This window comes from Urocampus carinirostris, chromosome 1 (genome assembly GCF_059441175.1).
Source record: "Urocampus carinirostris isolate Australia breed hairy pipefish chromosome 1, RoL_Ucar_1.0, whole genome shotgun sequence".
Lineage (NCBI taxonomy): Eukaryota > Metazoa > Chordata > Actinopteri > Syngnathiformes > Syngnathidae > Urocampus > Urocampus carinirostris.
The window spans coordinates 31,683,391-31,706,686 of record NC_142349.1 but is presented as its reverse complement, the minus strand read 5'-3'; the positions used below and the strand labels follow the sequence as shown (position 1 = coordinate 31,706,686).

The following is a 23,296-nucleotide window of genomic DNA, read 5'->3' as shown; positions in this document are numbered from 1 at the left end:
ACCCCAAGAAAAACTGTAAATGGCCAGAAACACCAGCCAGGATGAGCGGTATGGGTGGGCGGAGCTGTGACACAAAAGCGACACTTCTCTCTGCCAAGCACCGTCTGCACCAGGGTAAATACGTTGGTATCCTCGTTTGCAGCACTTTTTGACATTTTTACAGAGCAACTCTGCTTGCATCCTTTTTTGGAACCATTATTTAAAAAATGAAAGCGAAAATGAGCCGCAACGATCCTGAGTAATTGCAGTTTAAAGTGGTATATTTATTGATATGGGACACAGGCATTAATTTAAATAATCTAATGGCTCACAGTGAAATAAAATGCGCTGAATATTTGGATTTTGTCTGAGAGCGCATTTGGCAATTTTGCTGAAATGAGTCTTTAAAAAAAAATTATATATATATATATATATATATATATATATATATATATATATATATATATATATTACATACATATTACTGTATATGTAGGTCCCTTAAATCCAGAGTTTTCCCCCAGGGCCATCACCAGCCTAAACAGGCATGCACAACTGTGAAAAATAAACATTTTTTAGCTTATTTAGGAACCTTTGGTGCTGCTAAATGTTATTGCAATACTTTTCATTGCATTACTGTTACAATGGACTATTTTCCGTTGCACTTTTATTCCAACTTTGTCCAGTCTCCAAGCACTGCATAGTAAATATTTTTGTCTATTTATTCTAACAGCCTTTTCGCCAATTCTTCTCTTTAGAATATCTTGATTACGTTCTTACTCTGGAGTGCCATGTCTAATCTCATTGCATACACTGTTTCGCAACGTTATCAATGACGATAAAGACAAATATATTAAATAAATTATTCAGTCCTTTTGTTTCAGGCTCATTCTGGTTAACTGCAGATTGCAAAGCCATCTGCAAACATCAAGATCCATTGGCCTTTCCAGTTTTTCTGTGGGGGCCACGGCACAGTGGGGGAGAGGGCATTTAGTCAAAACTGGTGTATGAAAAGTTTGATTACAAGTAGTATCCGCACTTCTTTCACTTTGCAAGTCTCCCAGGGCAGCTGTGGCTTACTTCCACCAAAGTGTGAATGTGAATGAATAATGAATCCACTCTAAATGGTCCTTGGTAGTCCCATAAAGCACTATAAAAATCAAATGCATCATCATCTAACCACATTAGCCAAATACTATGTGCACTGGTGCAGTTCCACCACTCACACATACTCCACAATACCACTAATGTGTTCTTCAATTGCGTAAGTTTAATATTGCGTTAGGTGTAACAGGATAAAAAATTCTTGAGTGACACATCCTGGACATTCATGGTTCTGGGCGTAATGTAATCAAGATACAAAAAAATGTAATTATATTCCGTTACAGTTACAGAAAAATAGACATAATCAAATTACACGTACATTTAGCTAAACTAAGGATTACTTTGTAGGATTAAAATTTTATTTAAAACTGTATTTTGCGTGTATAATGAGCTAATAGGCGAATTGTATCGTAAATTCAATCACTAACACGAGAGAAACAGAGGGAGATGAGGTTTACATATGACGTGCGCGAGCTGTATCTGTTGGACAGAATGTACAGACTAGCAATTTACACACCAATGACTGTCAGAATGTTTTGCAGGTAAAGGAATTTTTTGTGTATTTTTTTCTCTTTCAATGTAGTACTCATTTTGTTCAATTGGCGCACACTTGCAGTTTCGTGTGTGTATTGGGCTTTAGGCAGCAAAGTTGCTCGCATTTGTTGCGTTCAGTGACAAATGGAAATTGTATTATCTTCTTTTTGTATTTTGCAGTTAATTGTTGTTCAAAATCCACTATTTGACTTTATCTTTGCAGTTTTTTGTTAGTGTAGCACGGAAATGGTTAAAGTAAGAAAAGGCCCGTTTCAAATGCAGTCCAAACGGCAACTCAAACCCCAAAAAGATGAAAAAAGAAGACTTTGTTTGAGCGCGTCTAAGAAATGCACACTCAATCAGCTGACTGAGGCTGTAATCATGATTTTAAACCAGGAGATGGCAGCAGAGAGTAACAACGTTTCAAATTCCGTAGTATCTCAATTTATTAAAGCTCCCAATTTGATATACCGTATTTTCCGCACTTAAGGGCGCACCCGGTTATAGGGCGCACCCCCAAAAAATAGTTTTTGGTCCTATATCTTCCATACATAAGGCGCACCGGATTATAAGGCGCTACAATGGGAACGTTGACAAAACAGTCAGATAGTTAAGTCAAACTTATTACCCCCTTAACATTCCCAAAGCTTGCAAAGAAGCAAATACGTGTCGAAGACACGTGCGGATGCGGTGTCCGTACGATGTCACTCGAATGCATCGTTCCAAATATCATTCGGAAGGTTAAAGTCTTGGGATTTAAGAAATGCCAACCATTCCTTAGTTTCTATTTTCTTTTTCGCTCGCAACTTTACTGTGCATATGACAATAAACACTTGGAATTGAGTTTAATTTGAAAAAAGACCCATCACAGAAACATCGATATCACTCTGAAACAAGATACTGGGAAAATATATAGCCGGAGTAGCTCACCGAAGTCGTTGCGTTCAATAATAATGTGCAACCATGGTCCTCTTATATCCCTGAGTGTAGTAAATCCAGGAGAGTAAAATATTTACAAATACAGAATGGTAAAACATGTTTTCTTTATGCCGTAGTCAACCAAACTTGCTATTCACATTCATCTTTTTCGGCCAATTGCAAGCTTTGTTTTGCCCCTTTAGCCTATGCGAGCCTGTAAATGATAAAAAGGATCCGCCCCCTTTACCTCTGAATAAATTTAGCCAATAGTGATCGATTCAAATGATGATTGACACATTGGCTGGGAAATGAAACGCCGGCATATGTATCCCAGCATACACCGCGGACCACATCGCCTACGAGGAGAAATGTAGTCGGCGGCTGCTTGCCTTTGTTGCGAGACCTTGCGACTTAATATTGATCCATATATAAGGCGCACTGTATTATAAGGCGCATGGTCAGTTTTTGAAAAAAATAAAAGCTTTAGGTGCGCCTTATAGTGCGGAAAATACTATATGTTAAATAAAGGGATTTAGTTCATTATTGTTACAATGGATCGTATATTACCAACCTACTTAGACCTGTGAATCTTGGGATTCACTTTTGAGAACGTATGGATTAAAGTTAAATTAATTAAAATAATTTAAAAATAAATAAGTAAAAAAAATAAAAATGTAAAAAATAAATTAAAAGTTAAAGTTAGATTTTCATCACGATTCAATTACACATTATCGCTTTGATGTTTCCTGATGAAGAATATGACAATAATTCATGATTTACTAAATAATACATACAAGGTTAACTATTGTGAAATACTTTGTACATTTTATACGTAAACCCCTTGGCCTTTAAACCTTAAAACCACAGTCTTTGCCATTCTGCAAAAAAAACTCCAATAGTCATCATTTCACACATCCTTTAAAAACGTCAAGATCAATTATAAATGGAGTACTCACCATAGCCTGCTCTATTTTATTATCAATGGCAACAATATTGGTTCCAGAGGCACTGCAACAAAAAGAAAAACACAAGTCAATTGAATGCACAAACCACAAATAGAAAAATAAATAATTGTAAATAATTCATGTTAGATGCCACAATACAATGCGAGTTAGGTCTGAAGAGAATATTAGACAAGATTAGTGCAAAAAAAAAAAACCAACACAAAAACACTCCCATTTGTGATAAAAGCTAATGAGCGTATCCAAAGCACCCAGCTAAAAATTCAACAAGTTCGAAGCAATTTTGAAACTCCAAAGCCTTTTAAGCCATTGGATTTGGTGTCATGTGGCCAACATTTAATTACCTGCAAGGCGTGCGAGAAAGCAACGGGCGCGTCCCTACCCGTGTCGGGCCGGTGGGACAGCATGGGACCTTGTAGGAAAATCTACACGGCATGCTTTGTCCTCCGGCACCGACCGCTCGCTTGGTGGGCAATTGCGGAAAAGAAGGCCATGGTGGTGCAAGGGAGGCATTTAGAGGGTGGAACTGTCACCGCATTTAGAATAAAGAAACATGAACCAACCACGGAAGAAGGAGGGGGCGGGCACAGAGACTGCTTGTATTTAAAATCATTACTTGTCGTCACTACAATATCACTACATAGTAAACCTTTCGACCACAAACCCTTTCATGAACTTTAGTTTCACCCTGCGCTAACAACCTGACATAACATTAAAACTGTAGGCCTCACCTATCATTATCAAATAGGACATATCCATTGAAAGGCAACATCAAATTATGCAGGGAAAACAAACAGTTAGGCATAAAACACTCCTAACTTAGAATAGGTGAAAAAAGTAAGTTATTTAGGTACAGCAAGTTAAATGCATTTACCTTAACAAAAATGTTTCACACATTATAAACATGCCTTGACTGCCCTCTTCTGGTCGGAAAAGCTGTAATGCATTTGGTGATTGGTTGACAGAGGGACCAAGTAGCTCTAATGCACAGTAAACTTGGAATATTTCCTGCATACAAAGTTTGATGCCAACATATTTCTGAGCACATTCAGCACTGAAACCACTGACATGATGAAAAGAGGTATTATTTGACCAGAGTTGGGAAACATTCCATCTGAAATCTCGACTTAAGATCATAGCCTCAGGGTGAAGCTAAATCTCTTTACACTACAAATGTGTGTGGATTGTTCCATAAATATATCCTAGCAGTGCTTCACAATTTTTATTGGAACACGGCACATAAGATACATTTGAAGACATTCAATGCCTCATTACTTTAAAGAAAGAAAAAAAGATGGGTATAGTAGCCACTAAACTTTACAGGGGTGTCAAACTCATTTGACCTCGAAGGCCGCATGCTAGGAGAAAACCATTCTTGCGGGGGCTAATCAATTAATGGCATAAAAGTGTACCTTAGCTGGAAGGCTGAGGGTCTTTTTGGAGGCTGACAATTAAATTAGGATTCAGAGATTTTAAATGTTAAAGAGATTATATAGTTTGTTTTTTCTTCAATATTTTTCCTTTTATCTCTTGTAGTGTTGACACAACTGTGGATGTGTAAAAAAAGCAAAACAACTAATGAGTTAATGTCTACTACAGGTTTATTTTAAACTCTGGGAAACTCATGCAGACTGGAAATATGTAAAAAAAAACGCATACAAACACGAATTTAACTGATTGATTTAATGATTTAAAAGTTGTTCTGCTCTTTTTAATACAACTATTTACCTGAAAAAGGAACTTAGCTGTTGGATTTTGCATCTAATAAATAAATGAGCTAAGGCGTCTTTAAACTTCTACAAAGACACCCAGGTGCTATCTCTTTAATTTTCATATTGCCATAAAAAGCACGTCCATGACTTTGATTCTAAGTAAAATAACTTCAGGCTGGGGTTTCTCAATGTCCTCTGGTTGATTAATGATGGTCAACAAATACAGCTACAGTGGGTGCTTTGCGAGTGGCGCCTGGCCTTGATGACATACAGTGGATATATTCAAAACTGTAAGTCATTGATGTCATGCAGCTTAATTTTCCCTTGTGCATTGTATCGCATGCTCCATAAATTGATGTGGTGGGCTACATTTGGCCAACAGGCCACGAGTTTGATACATATGCCCTAGATATACACATCTGCAATTTTAGATGGACATATTTGTGCCGGGCACACTGTGTACTGATATTATAAAATTATCCATTTTACCATAATTTCTGATGTATTGCTGCCAAAAATCCATAATCATCGGATAAATCTTGCATAAGTGCACAGATATATTTTCGAAGAGAATGCTTTAATGCACTCTTAATAATAATAATAATAATAATTTCCTTGTATTGTCATTCTGTGTAACAATGTACACAGAACGAAATGTCGATTGCACCTGACCCGTTGTAGCGAGCCGATGCAGCCGCAGCCAACAGAGGGCGCCGCCGACCACTTTTTAAGTCTTAGGAATGACTCGGCCGGGGCGCGAACCACCGACCTCCCAGTCTCAAAGCGGGCGCCTTACTTGTGGGTTTGATTAACATTCAAAATCGTCTTTTTTTTTTTTTAAATTAATAACAGTGCACAACTCTTCTGAATCACACAAGCTGGGAACAAAACGTTTTCACTTAACTCTTTGGACAATCACCCAAAAACAAACTCGACATCGAAAAAAAAGCCCTTTTTCAATTCAGACCGAAGCGGTAGATAAGAAAACCCATCTAGTTTAAAAAGACGATTATTTATCTTCCATTTCAGAACAAGATGTTCTGTTCCCTAATACACTTCATTTGATTGTAATAAAGTCAGTAAAGCTTTCAGTAGACTAAAGTCAAAAGGCTTCGCAGATGTGCAACCTGTCAAACTGTCACATCATTTTTCGTGTATGACAGAATTCATTGGAGAGGACCGGTATTGGCTATGTGCCAAGCCATTGCACTGTGAAAAAGGCCAGTGGCAACTGATGCGTTCAGTAACACTCCAACAAAAGACAAACACATCAGAAATCACATGCGTGAATGAACAGTACAAGAGTCAAAAGTCTTGGGTCCATATTTCACACAAATTATAGGACTCCACTCAAATTGGTTAAATGAAACAAACTAAATGTTAGATAAACTAGGTTATCTCAAACAACTATTCCCAGCAAACTAATCTGTATTTAAAATAGGCCTATACAAGATAGTAAATGTTAAGTCTGCAAAAGTTGTTTATGTGTTAGGGGTCGGCAACCCAAAATGTAGAAGGAGCCGTATTGGACTAAAAAAACAAACAAACGAAAATTGCATAGAGCGACAAACCATTAAAAACCTTATAATCTGGTGTAATTGCTTTAAAAAACTTAAAGAAATGCAATAGAGAAGTCTAATTCTTGAGGCCATTTTTATTTTGAGGATTCAAAAAACAACAATGGAACATGCATAATGTATCCTTGATTGGCTAAGAAAGAGTTCAATAAAACATGTAAAAATAAAATGGCAGCTTAGGACGATGCCTCTTTAAAAAGGGACGGAGCCTGGGCCGCGCAGCTCTTCGAACACAGGGCATTTGCGAGAGAGGGAAAACAAACTGAGGAGAACAGACATGTGGTTTAGCACTGAAGCGGAGTTCTCCAGGCAGAAGTTCAAGCCTAAGAGCCACGACTCTACGTCACAATATAGAACGTTGCTTTGTTTAAGGCGATAACCAGTGTCATGTGTTTTTACAATCATATACTAGTGAGGGAGCAAAAACATATTTTCCTCCACCATCTTTTTCCAATTTGTAACCATTTTTGGAAAAGCGCTAAATCACCGGATGCGGCTCCTAAACCAAAGGTAGCCTACCAACGGTCTAAGAGGATGTTATGGAAAGAAAGTACAAAAATAATTAATTAATTAACTAAATAAATAAATACACACTGTTGAGGAAAAAGACAAATGTGCTTTTCCTCTATACTCCACAGCTGCAATTATCTATTTTGTAAGTTTTATGTAATGTTATATTTTTTAGAATTTGTCTGTGAATGTAGCACTATTGTCGGGCTATTCTACTGTCTATATGAAATAGGCAGCATTGTTTGTTACATCACAACATCGTTGCCAAGCAACTTATCCTGTCTGTGGTGTTTTCCATTGTGATCTTAATTCTCTAACATAACTTGATAAGATTAAAACTAAAATCATCTCAACAGATGGTGAATTTTGACACAAATACGCTATTGACAAAGAGGGAAAGCACCTCACATTGAGAGGTGAAAAAAGTTGCAAAGTACTAATTTATTATCAATAATGACAAAAGATTTTAACTTGAAGTGCCTGATGCGGTCCACACACAGTCAACACATATTTGTTTTTTTTATCCTGAAAAATGTAATGAGTCACTCCTCATTAGCTCTAATTTGATCGCATTTCAAAATAATACCGCATAACACAACGGCTTTGTGAAGCAGAAATCAGGATATACAGCAGCTACTCAACTATTTGACTGAAATCCAACTTCACTGGCCAAAAGGGCTTGATTTGAAGATCTCCATAAGCCAAAAATACGAGCCGGAATAGTAAAATGTGTATATTAAAATATGGTTGCCAAGTTTTTTTCAACCATTAGCTGCTGGGTGGAGAATATATTTGAAAACACTGACGCAAGTCAGGATGGCGATCAAGCCAAACCCATATTAAGACAGCATCTGGAACTCAGAGTTGAACTTCCAGGAATAGCTGGCACACGGCAGAGACTTTTGAAGCAATAGAGTGAATGACTCACAAAGTCAAAGTGCGCTCTGCAAGGCTCGACCAACACACATGATCCTGTTTAAGCCTCCAGATCTGACGTCAACCAACAAAGAGCTTGTTTGAATTGCTGACTTCCACAACAAAACTAGCAGTGTAGTTCCCTGGGTTGAGGCAGTGTACTAAGTAAATAGTTACCCTGTCTGCAAGGTCAACACTCAAAAGGGGTTACGAGGATGAGCTTGCCAATGAGGAAGTGAACTTTCTCTGCTGTTGATTTACACAGAAGCAACATGTCTCTTTTTATGATGGGCTTGATTGGTTTATGGCTCTTGGATGTGTCAATGAAAATATCAATAGAAAGAGTTAGTGTTATTAATACAAAGCCCGCAAAAAGGCTAGGGAAAAAAACAACTTTTGTGAAATCTTCCTCATCTTTCTCTGTCTGTTTTTGACTGAACCAGAAACTATTTTGCTAGTTTTGTGTCCTAACCAGTAACTTTCCCATCCTAACACAAAACTGTCCAGTTAGTTCTTTTTTATCTCAGTTAAAACAAGTGTATAGTAGTTGTAAATTATTAACAATTGTTTTATAGGTTTGTAAAAAAATATATGTGCTTTCTGTGTCACTCCTCTTTATAAATGATCCAAAGCATGCAAAAAAACAATTTTCAAGAACAAATACAATGATCACAGTATTGTGAGCTTACGTGAATAAATTAATATGACATTGAAAAATAAATGTTGTGAGATTTTTGATATGTCTATGAGAAGTCACTTGGTCCCTTCAGGGCAACTAATTTCTCGGTTTTTATATGTGTGATTCTCAAGATGGAAGACATAATTATGTGGAAACTTCTTCCCACAAACCTAAATACTTGATATAAATTCAAAACAGGACCAAAGGTCACTTATTACTGGCCTCCCATTTTCCAATAATTTGGTGAATATTACTTGGCAATTTAGCACCAAAACAAGCTGTCAAAGTCACAAAAGTATCAAGACATGGCGTGACGTATGACGCTATCATTAGCCAACGCGTAAACATTAAAGAAGCAATACATTTTCGGTTGAGAACGCAAAAATCATTAAGGTACGAAACTAATAATGGTTCGCATTAGGGCACATCATTTTCTGGTTAAAAGGCTGAACTAGCAAGAAAGTTTCAAGTGAGTTTAAGCGTGTCTCGCTGAAACCAGAAACATTTTTAATTTCTTGATACAGGTACTTTATAAACCTTGGAACAAAACCTTGCACGAAAAGGTAAGTTTAGGAGTAAAATATTATGTTAACTATGGCAACAGATGAATTTGTCAGGTACACGGAACAATATTAAATCTATGTTACAAAGATATTTAAAAATTAAAACAATTTTTTTTTTCGAGATGGGAGAAATAATGACAAATACTCTGAAATATTTACCTGAGACAGTGGGATTTTTCTGGTACCCTTTGCCTGAAAGGAATTGGAATAAAAACTATACTAAATGAAAGAATAATGAAAACACCTAGAAAAATAACTAAGAAAGAAGTCCACTTACAAACTTGGGCTAAACTGACTGATAAGGATGCCGAAACGGAAGCCTTTTATTTTTTGACTGCCCCTGTATATCACAAGCAGTTGTACTGAAGGCCAGTAGGTCAGACTTGAAATCAAATCCACAGAAACGCATGTGTGAATAAAGACGGATCAAACAAACTTAAGCCCCTGATTACTTGAGCATGCTCATTTCAACATAAAATACATTCATTTCAATAATTCACCATATTGAAAGAAATGTTGGCACTGTGTCCATATTGTTTTCAGGGAACCTCATCCAACGTAATTCGCAATGGATGAGGAAAAAACCCTGTGTTAACATCGAGATCAAACTTTTCACATACTGTAAAATGGCACTCAATAATTTCAATGGCACTTAGCATTTTAAATTAAAATCCACTAAAACCAATTCTTCTTCTAGTAGGAGAGTTTTAAGCCTGTGAATAAAGCGGATAATTAAATTAAATATGGGCCCATGTGATACAGTTAGAAATGTTGAATAAGCTTTTCTGGAAACTGACAAAAATAAGCAGAGGGAATGCCAAACAAAAGCTGAACTGCACAGGGAATAATAAAATTCATTCATGCCACATGAGTGGTCATATGACTAAGAGGTTATGAAGGGTGTGAGCAGCTTGCTTACTGGGAAGTGAAACTCGATGCGAAAACTAAAAGTGGATGAACGCTGAACACGTGCCTGTTTGGGCTGCTTTTTTAATCGCCTCTCAATGGTATTGTAGATGCCGGCTTGTTGTGGAAACTACATAAAACAAAGTGGGAAGATGTGAGTCCAGTTTTCATGATGGCAAATAAGTTACATTGTTAATCTATTCACAGACAATGAAAATTAGAACAAACATTTTCGTTGCAGTCAGCTTTTTTTATGACTATGTGTAGGCATTTAATACCGAGTTTAATGCTTTAAAAAAATCATTTTATCGGAATGGAATGGAATACATAAGATGGAATAAGTTCACCAAAGATATGTCAAATCCAAAACTCCAAAATGTGGCTGGGAGATACCACAGTATCCCCAAATAATCAAAAATGGAAACGCTGTGACTTCTGAAAAATAGTATTGAGAGAAACTGGTGAACCCAAGTATAAAGATGAAAAGGATAAAACATTGCAAACATTTGAATGCCGCACAACCCAACTCCACAATACACATATACACAATAACATAAAATTATAGTTCCTTGGAAAGTAAGACACTTTCCCACGTCTTCAACCAGTCTTATCCTTAATTTCAAATATGCTGCTCATGCATATGCAATGTCTTCTTCCTTGAGAAATAGGAAAAAAATCTTTTTAGTGAGTGGTGGTATTCAGTCAAGCAATATTGCTTTATATTTCCTAGTTAGAAACTGTCAGATGATCAGTGTATCTAAAACAGGTTTACACAGTAAAGCAGCATTAAGTTCTCTTCACACAACAATGAAGCACCGCACAATATAGTATACATTAAATATTCCTAACACAGCTGCTAAGGGTGTCAAACCTGTTGGTGCTGCAAATGCTATACAGAACTAGTTGGTAAACTGAAGTGCCAAGGTGAGAAAGTCATTGTTGTTATTGCTGAAACCTACAGCGAGTTCTCAGCGGCTGCCTGTCCTTTGCTGACCCTATTTTCATTTAAAATACAACCAAATCTTAGTCTTTTATGACACAATGTCTCACATCTTTAAATACTTCTTTCTGTCTGAAGCGATTCATCCACGTGAGATAAGTGCCAATATGTTGACCACCTTCTGGTTATTGCTGCGGTCTACAAATACATTAGTGAAGGACGCCGTTACCTCACCTCTAACCCTGAAGTTCCGGTTTCGCTTTTGAACTGGCATTTAAAGATTAAATATAATGCTTATTTTTTTAAAGTTAATTATATTATGGGTAATGTGATATACAGACATGAATGCCCTTGCGGCCGGTTGGATAGAAGTGAACGTAAATTAGTAAATTAGGCCTTGCTGAGCATAAACAAGACATTGGAACAGTAAACACTCGATACATTATGGCATGCATTTGAAGCAAATCATTCTATTTCAACTTTACAAACCTATGGCATGGATAATGTACCAGAATCTATAAGACGGGGTGACAGACTTGAGAGACTCCAACACAAAGAGTCTTTTTGGATTTACACAGAAAGAGACAACAATTTCCAGGTCTCAATGTTGAACTAGACTTTACCCCTTTTGTTTAACATTACTTTCGAAAGGTAGTGAAAATGCTTATATGAATGTATAGTACATAAACCTTATTTATTTTATTATTATTGTTGTTGGTCTAATGCAGGGGTGTCCAACTCAATTTCACTAAGGGCCAGATGTAAGTTATCAATGCAACTAAATGTAACTGAATGTTATGTAAAATAAATCTAACAACTCTCTCATGAAAAACAAACTTTTAATTTATTAGTCATGAAGTCACAAACATTGTAGTTGTATTGAAAACATGTTGTTCCACATAAATAAGATGTTATAAACTAAATATAACAAAATGTTCTTGGACATTTTAGGGAAAATGTATTTCTCAATTCCTGTCATTGGCATTGACATGGAAACACTGCTGTGTATTGATGTTGAGCAGTCTCTTTTGGTATCATAATTGATAATTTGGGGCGGCAGTAGCTCAGGAGGTAGAGCGATCGTTTTAGGATTAAGGGATCCCAGTTCGAATCCCGGCTTGTCCGTGTTACATGCCGAAGTGTCCTTGGGTAAGACACTGAACACCCAATACCCCCAATAAGCAGGTTAGCGCCTTACATGGCTGCACAGATCACGGCCACTATTGGGAAATGTGATAATGTAAAGCGCTTTGGGAAGTCATTGACTTGAAAAGCGCTATATAAATGCAGATCATTTCATTTCATTTCATTTCATTGACGGATATTTGGGAAATGTAGTTTTTGGTTAATATACTCTTCCAACCCATTTATTCTTAGACGCCCAAACATTTTAAGATTTTGCAGGCCACATAAGATGATGTGGCATGCCATATTTGGCCCCCGGGCCATGAGTTTGACACATGTGGTCTAATGGAGGCTTTGCAGTATATTGATGAATGGGTGTCTAACATCATTTCAATGGATTATCCCTGCCCATTTAGGATAATAGCATACAGGTACTACTAGCCTGACACTTCATTGCAGCTTGCCCTAAAATGTGACATTGCCAATGATTTAATCAAATGGCCATGTTGATTAATAGGATTTGTACCTGGACTAAACTTTGAGTAGATGGGGTTTCTCCTTTTTTGAAAATGAGACAGAAGCGCACCAACAAAACTCCCTTATTGAAGAAACCAACAATTCTGTGAAGCACTCCTGGATTGTGATTGTCGTGGAACCTTTTTTTTGACCAACAAAAGAAAGTCATTTTTCAGATTTTATTACGATGTTCTTTAAGCACAATTTTTTGTTTGTTATTTGCATTAATCAATACATGATCATTAAAATGTGTTAATGTAGCATTAGTAAGGCGCCCGCTTTGAGACTGGGAGGTTCGGGTTCGCGCCCCGGCCGAGTCATTCCTAAGACTTAAAAAGTGGTCGGCGGCGCCCTCTCTTGGCTGCGGCTGCATCGGGTCAGATGCAATCGACATTTCGTTCTGTGTACATTGTTACACAGAATGACAATACAAGGAAATTATTATTATTATTATTATTATATACGAGTAACATCCTTTTAAATGAATATTTTCCATAACATTTTACATTTAAAATTGAGCAGCAAATCAACATTATATGTTTACTATACGACACCAACAGTGTGTCAGAAAACAGGGGAAGGGGAAGAAAAGCGAAAATATTGGAAAAAGACAAGGTCTTCATTGTAAAGTCAATTGGGCAATTCCACTCCTGCTGCCAAGATTTTCTAGACTTGTTTCATGCATGTTGCAATCAGCAAAGCGTCGGGCTACCAGAGCAACACTGCACACATTTTTGCACTCTTGCAAGGCCCAGGCCAGTCCATTGCAATTTGGTACTGTACCTATCACTGTGGGCCTTTGAGTCCCTTAATCTGCTGCCAGACTGGAAGGCCTGGAAGAAAGCCTTGGAGGGGTTCCTGTCCCAGCCAGATTCAGGAAAAGGGGGGAGAAAGAAAAAAAGAAACAAGGACAGTTGAGTTGAAACAAGAAAACAAGATATTTGAAATCCCAAATAAGGTTGTGGTTTGTTAAAAAAAGCATTTAATTTAGCAGCTTGACCTATCAGGGAAAAGAGAAAATACCATGTATGATATTTATTTACCATATGGATTAGCTGCATGTAAGAATTATCTCATTGACCCTCCTTTGGGCTTGACATAAGTCTTTTTTGTTTTCTTACTCTGGCAAAATGCAATCAATTGGTATGTTTACAACAAGGCAATAATCTGATTGAAAATTGAACATTGCAAGTATTCTATAAGCTAACTCGAACATAGGGCATCCTTCATGCATCTCATTTGACTACTGCTACAATGATCCACTTCAGTCCTGTATGTCAATTCTCAGAGTTTTATGTAGGTCTCCTTTTGAAAATAAGTCACTAGCTTACAGTGATTCAAAGTATAAACTGTAAATATTAATTTTGTGTTGAAAGAAGAAGATATTTGACATGTTTGGTTACGAGAACACCATGTCCTGCAGTAACGGATGTGCACTGGAAAAGGGAAAGGAAATCCCCATGCTGCCCTCTCGCCCAGGACTCATGTGTGAATGGACACCAGCACACACGAAAACTTAGATAAACGATTCCACAAACCACAAAGACCAAATCCAAACAAACATAACTTAGCAAACAGTGACAAAAAATGGCTGAACACATACACACATCACATACAGGAATGAGGAGTTGATTTACAGCATGTGTGTAAGGACAAACACCAGGCTCTTTTCCTAGAAACCTAACACACAAACACAGGCATGTTTCCTGAGATTACCTCATAACTAAAGCCTCTCACAAAACTCGCTCTATACTTCTGCACACTTTTGCTTTGACGGTTACCATACTTAAACTCCTGAAAGCACGGGTGTGCCAATCCATGCCACTCCCTTGAGACAAACTCTTCCTTCACAGCTTAAACATCAGAACATACAAACTCAGAAAAATGCTGAAATGATCAAGGTCAGATAGATAACTTGCAATGAGTTAAGAAACACTTGATGGAGTGCGGGTACGACAGTACAAGTAAACCACAAATTGATCCGTATCTTGACTACATGGCATCAGTTTGGTACATTAGATAGGTGCCTCTCATTATTTAGGTTAATTTACAGTGCAGGCTATGTTAATCAATAAACCAGAACTGCTCTGGTTGCCACTTTTGCTCAATGACCTGTAACTTCTACTGATATGTCACAAAATCCCCAGTCGGACAAAGACCGATGCGTATTGTGCTACTTGTACGCTCTACATGTGAAAAGTCTGTCAATTGAGACTGATTACAGTCGCAAAATATGTGGTCTGCAATTTCTTTCATCTATTTTAAAGAAACTTTATTTAAAAATATGAGAAAAGGGGCCAAAAGTGGAACATGAAACCTAATCTAACTACTAACAATTACGTGTTTTCACATCAATATAAAAAAAAAGGTAAGAATAATCGGGAATTTTTTTCTTCAATGTAACAACAAAGTAAACAAACATTACGGCTCTTAACATGACAAAAGAGTCAATCCATAAAAATGTCTTGTTTATGTCTCGAACATTTGTTATCATAAAGTAAAGAATATTCATTCAGTTTTAAATTATGTAGATTTGATTAGCAGAACATTTAGAATAGCTGGTAATTATCTTTTAATAACTACCGGTACCTAAATATTTCTTAAACAAGTCTGTTTTCTGCATGATGAAATATTAAGCAATCAAACAGTAAGATTCCCAAGGTACAAACTTCTGTAGTTCACTGGCCAACCACAATATTTGACATCGACGTAAATCTTAAAACTGAACCCGTCACAACGTCATTAGCTGCCAGAGGTCACTGAGCACAATTGTCAATCTGAGAAGTTTTGGTAATGGAGCTCTCACTTCACAAGTATGCTGATCGCTTTATGTTTATTTGTACAGTTTAAAGTCAAAATACTATATTTTCTGCAAGGTATAAGCCCACTGCAACATAATAACAATTGCGACATCAACTGGGATCGTTCCCAGGTCAAATATTATGAGATGGAAAAGAAAGAAAAGCCCTGAAGCTGCATTTGCCTTCATGCTTTCTAGGAATATGTCTTGAGAGGGAAAACACAGGTTTGAGTTAGTTAACTTTTCAGGAGCGAAAAGTGCACTTGAATGGTAAAATAAATAAATATAAATATATATATATATATATATATATATATATATATATATATATATATATATATATATATATATATATATATATATATATATACAGGACTGTCTCAGAAAATTAGAATATTGTGATAAAGTTCTTTATTTTCTGTAATGCAATTAAAAAAACAAAAATGTCATACATTCTGGATTCATTACACATCAACGGAACTATTTCAAGCCTTTTATTATTTGAATATTGCTGAATTTGGCTTACAGCTGAAAAAAACTCAAAAATCCTATCTCAAAATATTAGAATACTTCCTCAGACCAAGTAAAAAAATAATTTTATAACAGCAAAACTAAATCAAACATTTGAAAATGTCCATTGATGCACTCAGTACTTGGTTGGGAATCCTTTTGCACGGATTACTGCATCAATCCGGCGTGGCATGGAGGCAATCAGCCTGTGGCATTGCTGAGGTGTTATTGATGCCCAGGATGCTTCGATAGCGGCCTTCAGCTCATTTGCATTTGTAGGTCTGGTGTCTTTCATCTTCTTCTTAACTATACCCCACAAATTCTCAATGGGGTTCAGGTCAGGGGAATTAGCAGGCCAATCAAGGACAGTGATGCCATGGTCAGTGCACCAGTTACTGGTGGTTTTGGCACTGTGGGCAGGTGCCAGATCATGCTGGAAAATGAAATCCTCATCTCCATAGAGCTTTTCAGCAGACGGAAGCATGTAGTGCTCTAAAATCTCTTGGTACACAGTTGCATTTACTCTGGACTTGATGAAACACAGTGGACCAACACCAGCAGCTGACATGGCTCCCCAAACCATTGCTGATTGTGGGAACTTCACACTGGATTTCAAGCAACCCTGATTTTGCTCCTCTCCAGCCTTTCTCCAGACTCTGGCGCCTTGACTTCCAAATGAAATGCAAAACTTGCTTTCGTCTGAAAAGAGGACTTTGGACCACTCTGCAACTGTCCAGTGCTTCTTCTCCATAGCCCAAGTCAGACGCTTCTTCCGTTGTCTTGAGTTCAGAAGTGGCTTGACCATGGGAATACGGCTATTGTAGCCCATTTCCCGGACACGTCTGTGAACTGTGGCTTTTGATACCTGGACTCCAGCTTCAGCCCACTGTCTTTGAAGCTCCCCCAAATTCTGGAAGCGGCTCTTCTTCACAATTTTGTTAAGGCTGCGGTCATCTCTCGTGGTTGTGCAGCGTTTCCGGCCACATTTTTCCCTTCCAACAGACTTTTTGTGGATATGCTTTGAAACTGCACTCTGTGAACAGCCTGCTCTTTGAGAAATTTATTTTTGTGTCTTACCCTCCTGATGGAGGGTATCAATGATGGTCCTCTGGACAGCAGTCAGATCAGCAGTCTTCCCCATACTTGTGATTTACTTTACTGAACCAAGCTGAGTGTTTTAAGGCTCAGGAAACCCTCGCAAGGTGTTTCGAGTTAATTAGATGATTCAGGTGATAAGTTGAATAGCCTACTTGTATACTTTTTCATGATATTCTAATATTTTGAGATAGGATTTTTGAGTTGTCTTAAGCTGTAAGCCAAATTCAGCAATATTAAAATAATAAAAGGCTTGTAATAATGTAATGTATGTAATGTAATATCGTAAGTAGTCAATTTGGGGGAAAAATGGAGGGTAAGGTTTTGTTTTGTTTTTGCCACCAGATTTTTGTGAAGCAAGCCACTATTGGTAGAATTTCTTAGAAAGCCTGTTCACATGTCAGAAAATAATACGATTGAATGCATACATAGTTTGTTAGTTTGTTTTCCAAGATAAGTCCTTTTTTGCAAATTTGGTTGAGGGTGCAGGCATTAGTTTGCTTGAAAAAAAAAAGAAGCTTTTCCTGCATAATTGCCCAGTTTCACCTTCAGTTATGGTAGGCGAGTATGCCATATCTAAGTAGAATGCAGAAGCTTGACTTGTTAGGGAGATTTGCTCTTTGTTCCACTGCCCACACCTAGTTCATCCAAAATAAATACCTCTACTCTTTAAACCTTTTGCAGTATCTGAATTTCCCAACGGCACCCCCGAGGCACAATTTATGCAAATTTTGAAAAAGCTGAGGAATACCCAAAACAATGTTATTACAGAGTCGCATAGTTGTTTTACACCTTGGTTTGCCGAAACCCATCTGGGAAAGATTAAAGCAAAGTGAATCATGTTCCAAGTATGCAAGCTGCATCTTGGTTCTCATTCCTTTGGTATCCGTTTTTTAGTCTGAGGGACTATGGTGGCGAGTTGAAGGATGCCATTTTATCTACAATGATCTCCAATAAACTGAACCTTGAAACACATCAATGTGAAGTAAAATATGTAAGTGACATGAGCTACAAAAAATAAGGAATATTGCAGAGTAAATGGATAAAAAGACCAGAGAGGGTAGATGGCTGACCGAACTCAAGTGTCATACAAGATGCAAGTTTCCCTTTGCACTTTCCTCAAGCTATTGGGTGTACCAGCGTTATTCCCTAAAGGAATGTCATTCAGCACTTCATCTGCTTATTATAACTGCCAAAGCTCATCTGTCAAATGCTGGTCCACAGGTACTGATTAAACACCACATTCAATTGTTACACGTACAATTTAGCCTTCAAGTCAAACACTTAAATGGAATGTAGAGAAAATGTATATAAAAAGTGTGTTGGGTCGGCACGCCCCACTGAGAAAGCTCTTATCAGCAAAATTGTATCACGGTGGAAAGGCCGCTGCTTCATGTCTATGTCTGATAGGGCTGAGCTGTGCTAAGAGACCCCCTGCTCTTATCAGTAAGGGGGCTTGGTTTCCAGTAACTAAAATACAATTGGGCTTCAAAGGGTGAACTACATACATGCAAAAATCATATGATAATTTAGACTTTTAATTTGTTTCTTGAGCTGCCAAAAGCAGTGTACGGGGCCAAGGCAAAGGCAGTGCAGCCCGAACTTGGCTCCAATTTGCTCTTGTGAAAATAAAACCACCCGAGCTGAGCTTACCAATTCAGTATACATTTATCACCACTATAAATGAGCACTCAGGGTTTGTAAATATTCACAAGATAAAGTGAGAAAAGCACCAACTAAAGGAGAGTGTGAGTTCATCCCATTGAAATTATTCAATAGAATCTGGGAGAGATAAGGTTTATCAAAAAGATAAAGATCTTTGAGGCCTACTTTAAGATGAACGTAGAGCAATTGGCTTTTTAACAATCATTCATTTTCTGTGTGATCATAATTACCAATTTGGACATTTACTTCATCAAAGTGCAGAATACTGACATTCACAACAATGCTCTTAAGTGAAGAAAAGGCAAGACATTTAACTTAACTGATTTAATGGTCGTTTTTAACATAACTTATTTGGGTGACAACTCGATCAATTTCCCGTTCCACGTGTATCTGTATTGTGCAGGTATGAATTGTCTAGGCGTTGTGTATCTCCAATGACAAGAACCTGACCGTCACAACAGGCCAACAAAACTGTTACTTTATGCAACCATGTACTACTTATGAAAAAGAGCTAGTCAAATGACTACTGGTAATCATTACTGCAATTACAAACAGGATTAGGGAAGAAATTTGGGCGTGTGACACGTTTGTTTTTCCCTCGAGATGCGATGTTTATGTTTTGAGTAATCTCATTACATTTAAGTATTTGGGGATCCAGTTAACTAAAATTGGGTAATTCAATGTTTTTGTGTATTAAAAGTGCATGAACAAATACTAACTATGGTTTCTAGTTTTACTTATAAATCAAAGAATGGTACAGATTTAGTTTTGGTAACACTGATTGATATGGAATGTTACTTCTGTATCTAGTTTACAGAAAGGATTTAAATCTTAAGATAGGTACAAACATTTGACAAGAAAACCATAACCTTCTTCAAACGTGACTCGTATAATTGTGTTTTTGGGTAAGTGATGATCATTTTCTACAAAACGAGCTACATTACTTTTTTTCAGGACAAGTGAGAAACATTTGACTTATTTCCTTCCTCTTATTTCACTTCCTCCAAAACGTCATCTCCTGAACTGCTGCAAACTGGAAGTCACAACTTAGTACGTTGGGATTTTTATATGGATTCATTTTATTAACTGTAAAGCAATATTCATGAGACAATTTTTCTATTACACTCAATATAAACAAAACTGGGATTGAGTTACATGTACAACTTTGTTTGAAAAAATATATGAATATATTTTTTTGTGTATGAAATAATTAAGATACATTTGGTGTACAGAGCCAACCCAGACTAGAGTAACACTGCAATATCTTAATTAAGATTACCATCATTATGAAATCTTCACCCAAAACAGTTATTTACTGCTCATATTATAATAAATACAAAATTAACACATTACTAGGGATTCAAATTGTATATTCGTCAAAATGGCAGTTTATTTTAACGTAAAAAAGTATAAATCATGGGAGCCAATTGGGAGAGTATTCAGGGAAAGGTGGACATGTTTCTTTTATTTTAGGATGATATGAACCTTTGGATAAAATCAACATTATGAAACATTAAAATTTACTACACTGCCAGCCGCGGTAAAATGGACACAACATTTTTAGTTAAAATGTCACTGAAAATTTCTAAGGAAGATCTAGTTATGCCGAGATGACAAATAGTGTGTGTGATGGGGACTGAATAACATGAAAGCAATACTTTTTTGGGAATTTGCACCAGTTAAGGGTGTATGTACCAAACTACTCCGCCAAAGTCACCTGTGATAAGAAAAAAACAAAACCTGAGGACCTGAAGAAGATAGCACACTGTGTGCAAACAATTCTCTAATAGGATTTAATAAAAAAAATCAGCACTTTCATCAATTATGCTCCAATTTTCAAAATGCCAAATCTTCAGAGGGACATTGAAGCACTTTTTCCAACGATTCTTGAACAGCAAGATCTTGACAATGGAAGTCTCAAAACATAGAAAAGCCTTCTTGCAAACTACAATTTGCAATGTAAAATACAAAAAAATGGATAGCAAGAAAATAAAATGTTACCTCTCCTCATCCCCGTCGACCGGTATGTGAATTCCAAACAGGCTGTTAACAGTTGGAGCAGCCAGCTGCAAGCTTGCAGGCAAGAGGGGCTTCACCAGATCCTTCCCAAATGACTGTGCATTAACAACATCCGATTTCCTAAGATTGCCGCCTCCTTCTACCTGTCCAAATCCGGCTGTGAGTAGATTGTGACCCGCTAAAACCCCCGGTGTTATGCCTTGGTTTATCTGACTTGGAGTCAAATTAGCAGCTGTCACCTTTGGCATAGCAGCACTGGAAGCACTGGGCACAGCAGTAGGCACAGTAGGGGGCACACCAGAGCTTGCCACAGCGACAGGCACATTTTGCACACTGGAGGATGCGGGATGAAGACCTTGGGTTTGGGGTAGTCCAGTGATGGTATACTGACTAAGAGAAAGTCCACCAGGCATTGCAGAACTTCCCATTCCGCTGGTCTGGTTTTGAGCCGTCTGTCCAGCATTTACAGTGACATCCCCAAAATGACCAACAGTAGAAACTGCAGTAGATCCCTGGGGAATAATGGGGTATATTGCTTGTCCTATCGTGTGTGGTCCTGTGGACTGGCCGGACACTGAAGGTGACTGCGGTTGATGGAACTCAGTCTGGATCTGGCCAGGAAGGTGTTGTCCCACAGGATTTTGGTAGGCTTGGGTCTGGGCAGATGGAGGTATAATGGGGGACTTCAGCATTTGAGAAAATCCATTACTGGCACTCTGTGGAGCAGCAGGGCGAAGGCTCACCAGTGCAGGTTGGGCTTGGACAGGAGTGGGCCTGCTACTGTTGAGTGCAGAACCACTGGCAGCATGTTGCTGAGTAACTAAGTTCTGGTGCGCTGACGTCTCTGCCGATTGCAAGCAAACAGCATCCGGCGAAGCACTGGATGCTGGATTTGTGTGTGTTACCAGGTTAACCACAGAAGTGCCAGTCTGGCCCAGCCCACTGTCTCTGTCTGCAGCACCCTCTGATGCCACGCTGATATCTCTTCTCGTTCCTTCTGCAGTCCGATTCACTACGCAGCCATCAGACTCTTTCTCATAAAATTCTGTACATGTCCACCTGCCTCTTCTGAAAGGTTCTCCTGTACTATGGTCAAGTTTGATAACTCTGAAACGGGAAGTAAAAGTCACTGTAGAGGAAGCAGGAGCAGGAGGCAGACCTGGGCTGGGTGTTGCAGCTGGTAGGGAAACATTGACGGAAACAATAACAGGGCCGGGATTAGATGATGGAACAGCTTGTTGCTGTGTAACAACGGCCCTACCGCCGCTCCCCGTGGGCATCTGAACCATACCAGACACTGGAGATTTCTGAAACTCCCCCGAGGGATTGACTGACAGCACAGACAAATGAGGTAAGTGAAACGGTGCTATAACCCCAGTTGATTCTGTCTCTCCAGTGCTATTTTGCTCTTCTTCGGTCAAAGTCCTGTCGCACGCCAACTCGTGCTCCATCTGTGGAAGTTCGTACATCCCTGACGAAACATCCTCTGCTTGGGAGTCATCCGGGTCCTCAAGGCTTTCCGCATCGTCCGCTGTTGTGCCAAGAGTAGCCACCTGGGCCTGAGTCACACTTGTGATTTGGAAACAGCTCTTCTTCTTGGCCGGCATTTTCGACATGGTAGCAGGCTGATTCCTCACCTCGAGTGCGTCTAGATCCCCCTTCACCAGAAAAGGGGAGGCTGAAGGTTACTGAGCAGGTAACTTTAAGTCCTGTCCATCAGGCGGTGTTGTTTTCTGGGCTCCAGAAAGTTGCTAGACGACACACAATCAGATAGAAATAGGGTTAAGAGAAACTGAGGTGCATGTGAGCCATCACTTTCACTTCTCCGGATGCGATCAACACGCAGACTTCCAAAGGCGGGACGGAAATGTCTTATGATCCATGGGCCGCCTGCCCGCCTTTTGGTCACTCCTAATGGTCGCCGTAGTCTCTGTGTAAGTTCCAGTGATTCGCAAGGGCGCTTTGGGGGTCCCCTTAACCTTCGTAAAAAAAGCTATCGAGACAAGCCAACTGACTGCCGCACACTCCCCCCTACGTCGGAACAAGTAAGCGAGGCATCACCTCCGAAGTACTCCCAAAAACCCCTCGCCCTGTCAACTCACTTCACCGCTCACTTACCATGAACGCAACTGCGGTCGAGTTAAATAGATAAGACACGCCTCAAAAGACTGTTTTTTTAAAAAGAAGAAAATATACATATGAGAACCACACCGCTACCTCCCGCACTGTTTGACAAGATGGCTATATTCGTATGTTGTATGCTAGCG

At 38.4% G+C, this 23,296-nt stretch overlaps 1 protein-coding gene across 3 annotated transcripts in view; it reads right to left on the bottom strand.

The window, feature by feature from the left end:
- Nucleotides 1–23,296, bottom strand: part of LOC148374320 (TSC22 domain family protein 2-like) — a 30,240-nt gene extending 6,944 nt beyond the window's left edge. Inside the window, exons 1-4 of one of the 3 annotated variants that reach the window (XM_088334954.1) lie at nucleotides 23,148–23,266; nucleotides 21,012–22,780; nucleotides 13,724–13,798; nucleotides 3,492–3,543 (exon numbers count right to left, since the gene is read on the bottom strand). In XM_088334954.1, the coding sequence (XP_088191080.1) occupies nucleotides 3,492–3,543; nucleotides 13,724–13,798; nucleotides 21,012–22,645 (1,761 nt within the window). In that variant the 5' untranslated portion in view covers nucleotides 22,646–22,780; nucleotides 23,148–23,266. Of the gene's footprint in view, nucleotides 1–3,491; nucleotides 3,544–13,723; nucleotides 13,799–21,011 lie in introns of all 3 variants that reach the window. The other 2 variants (XM_088334953.1, XM_088334955.1) reach the window with 2 other exon arrangements.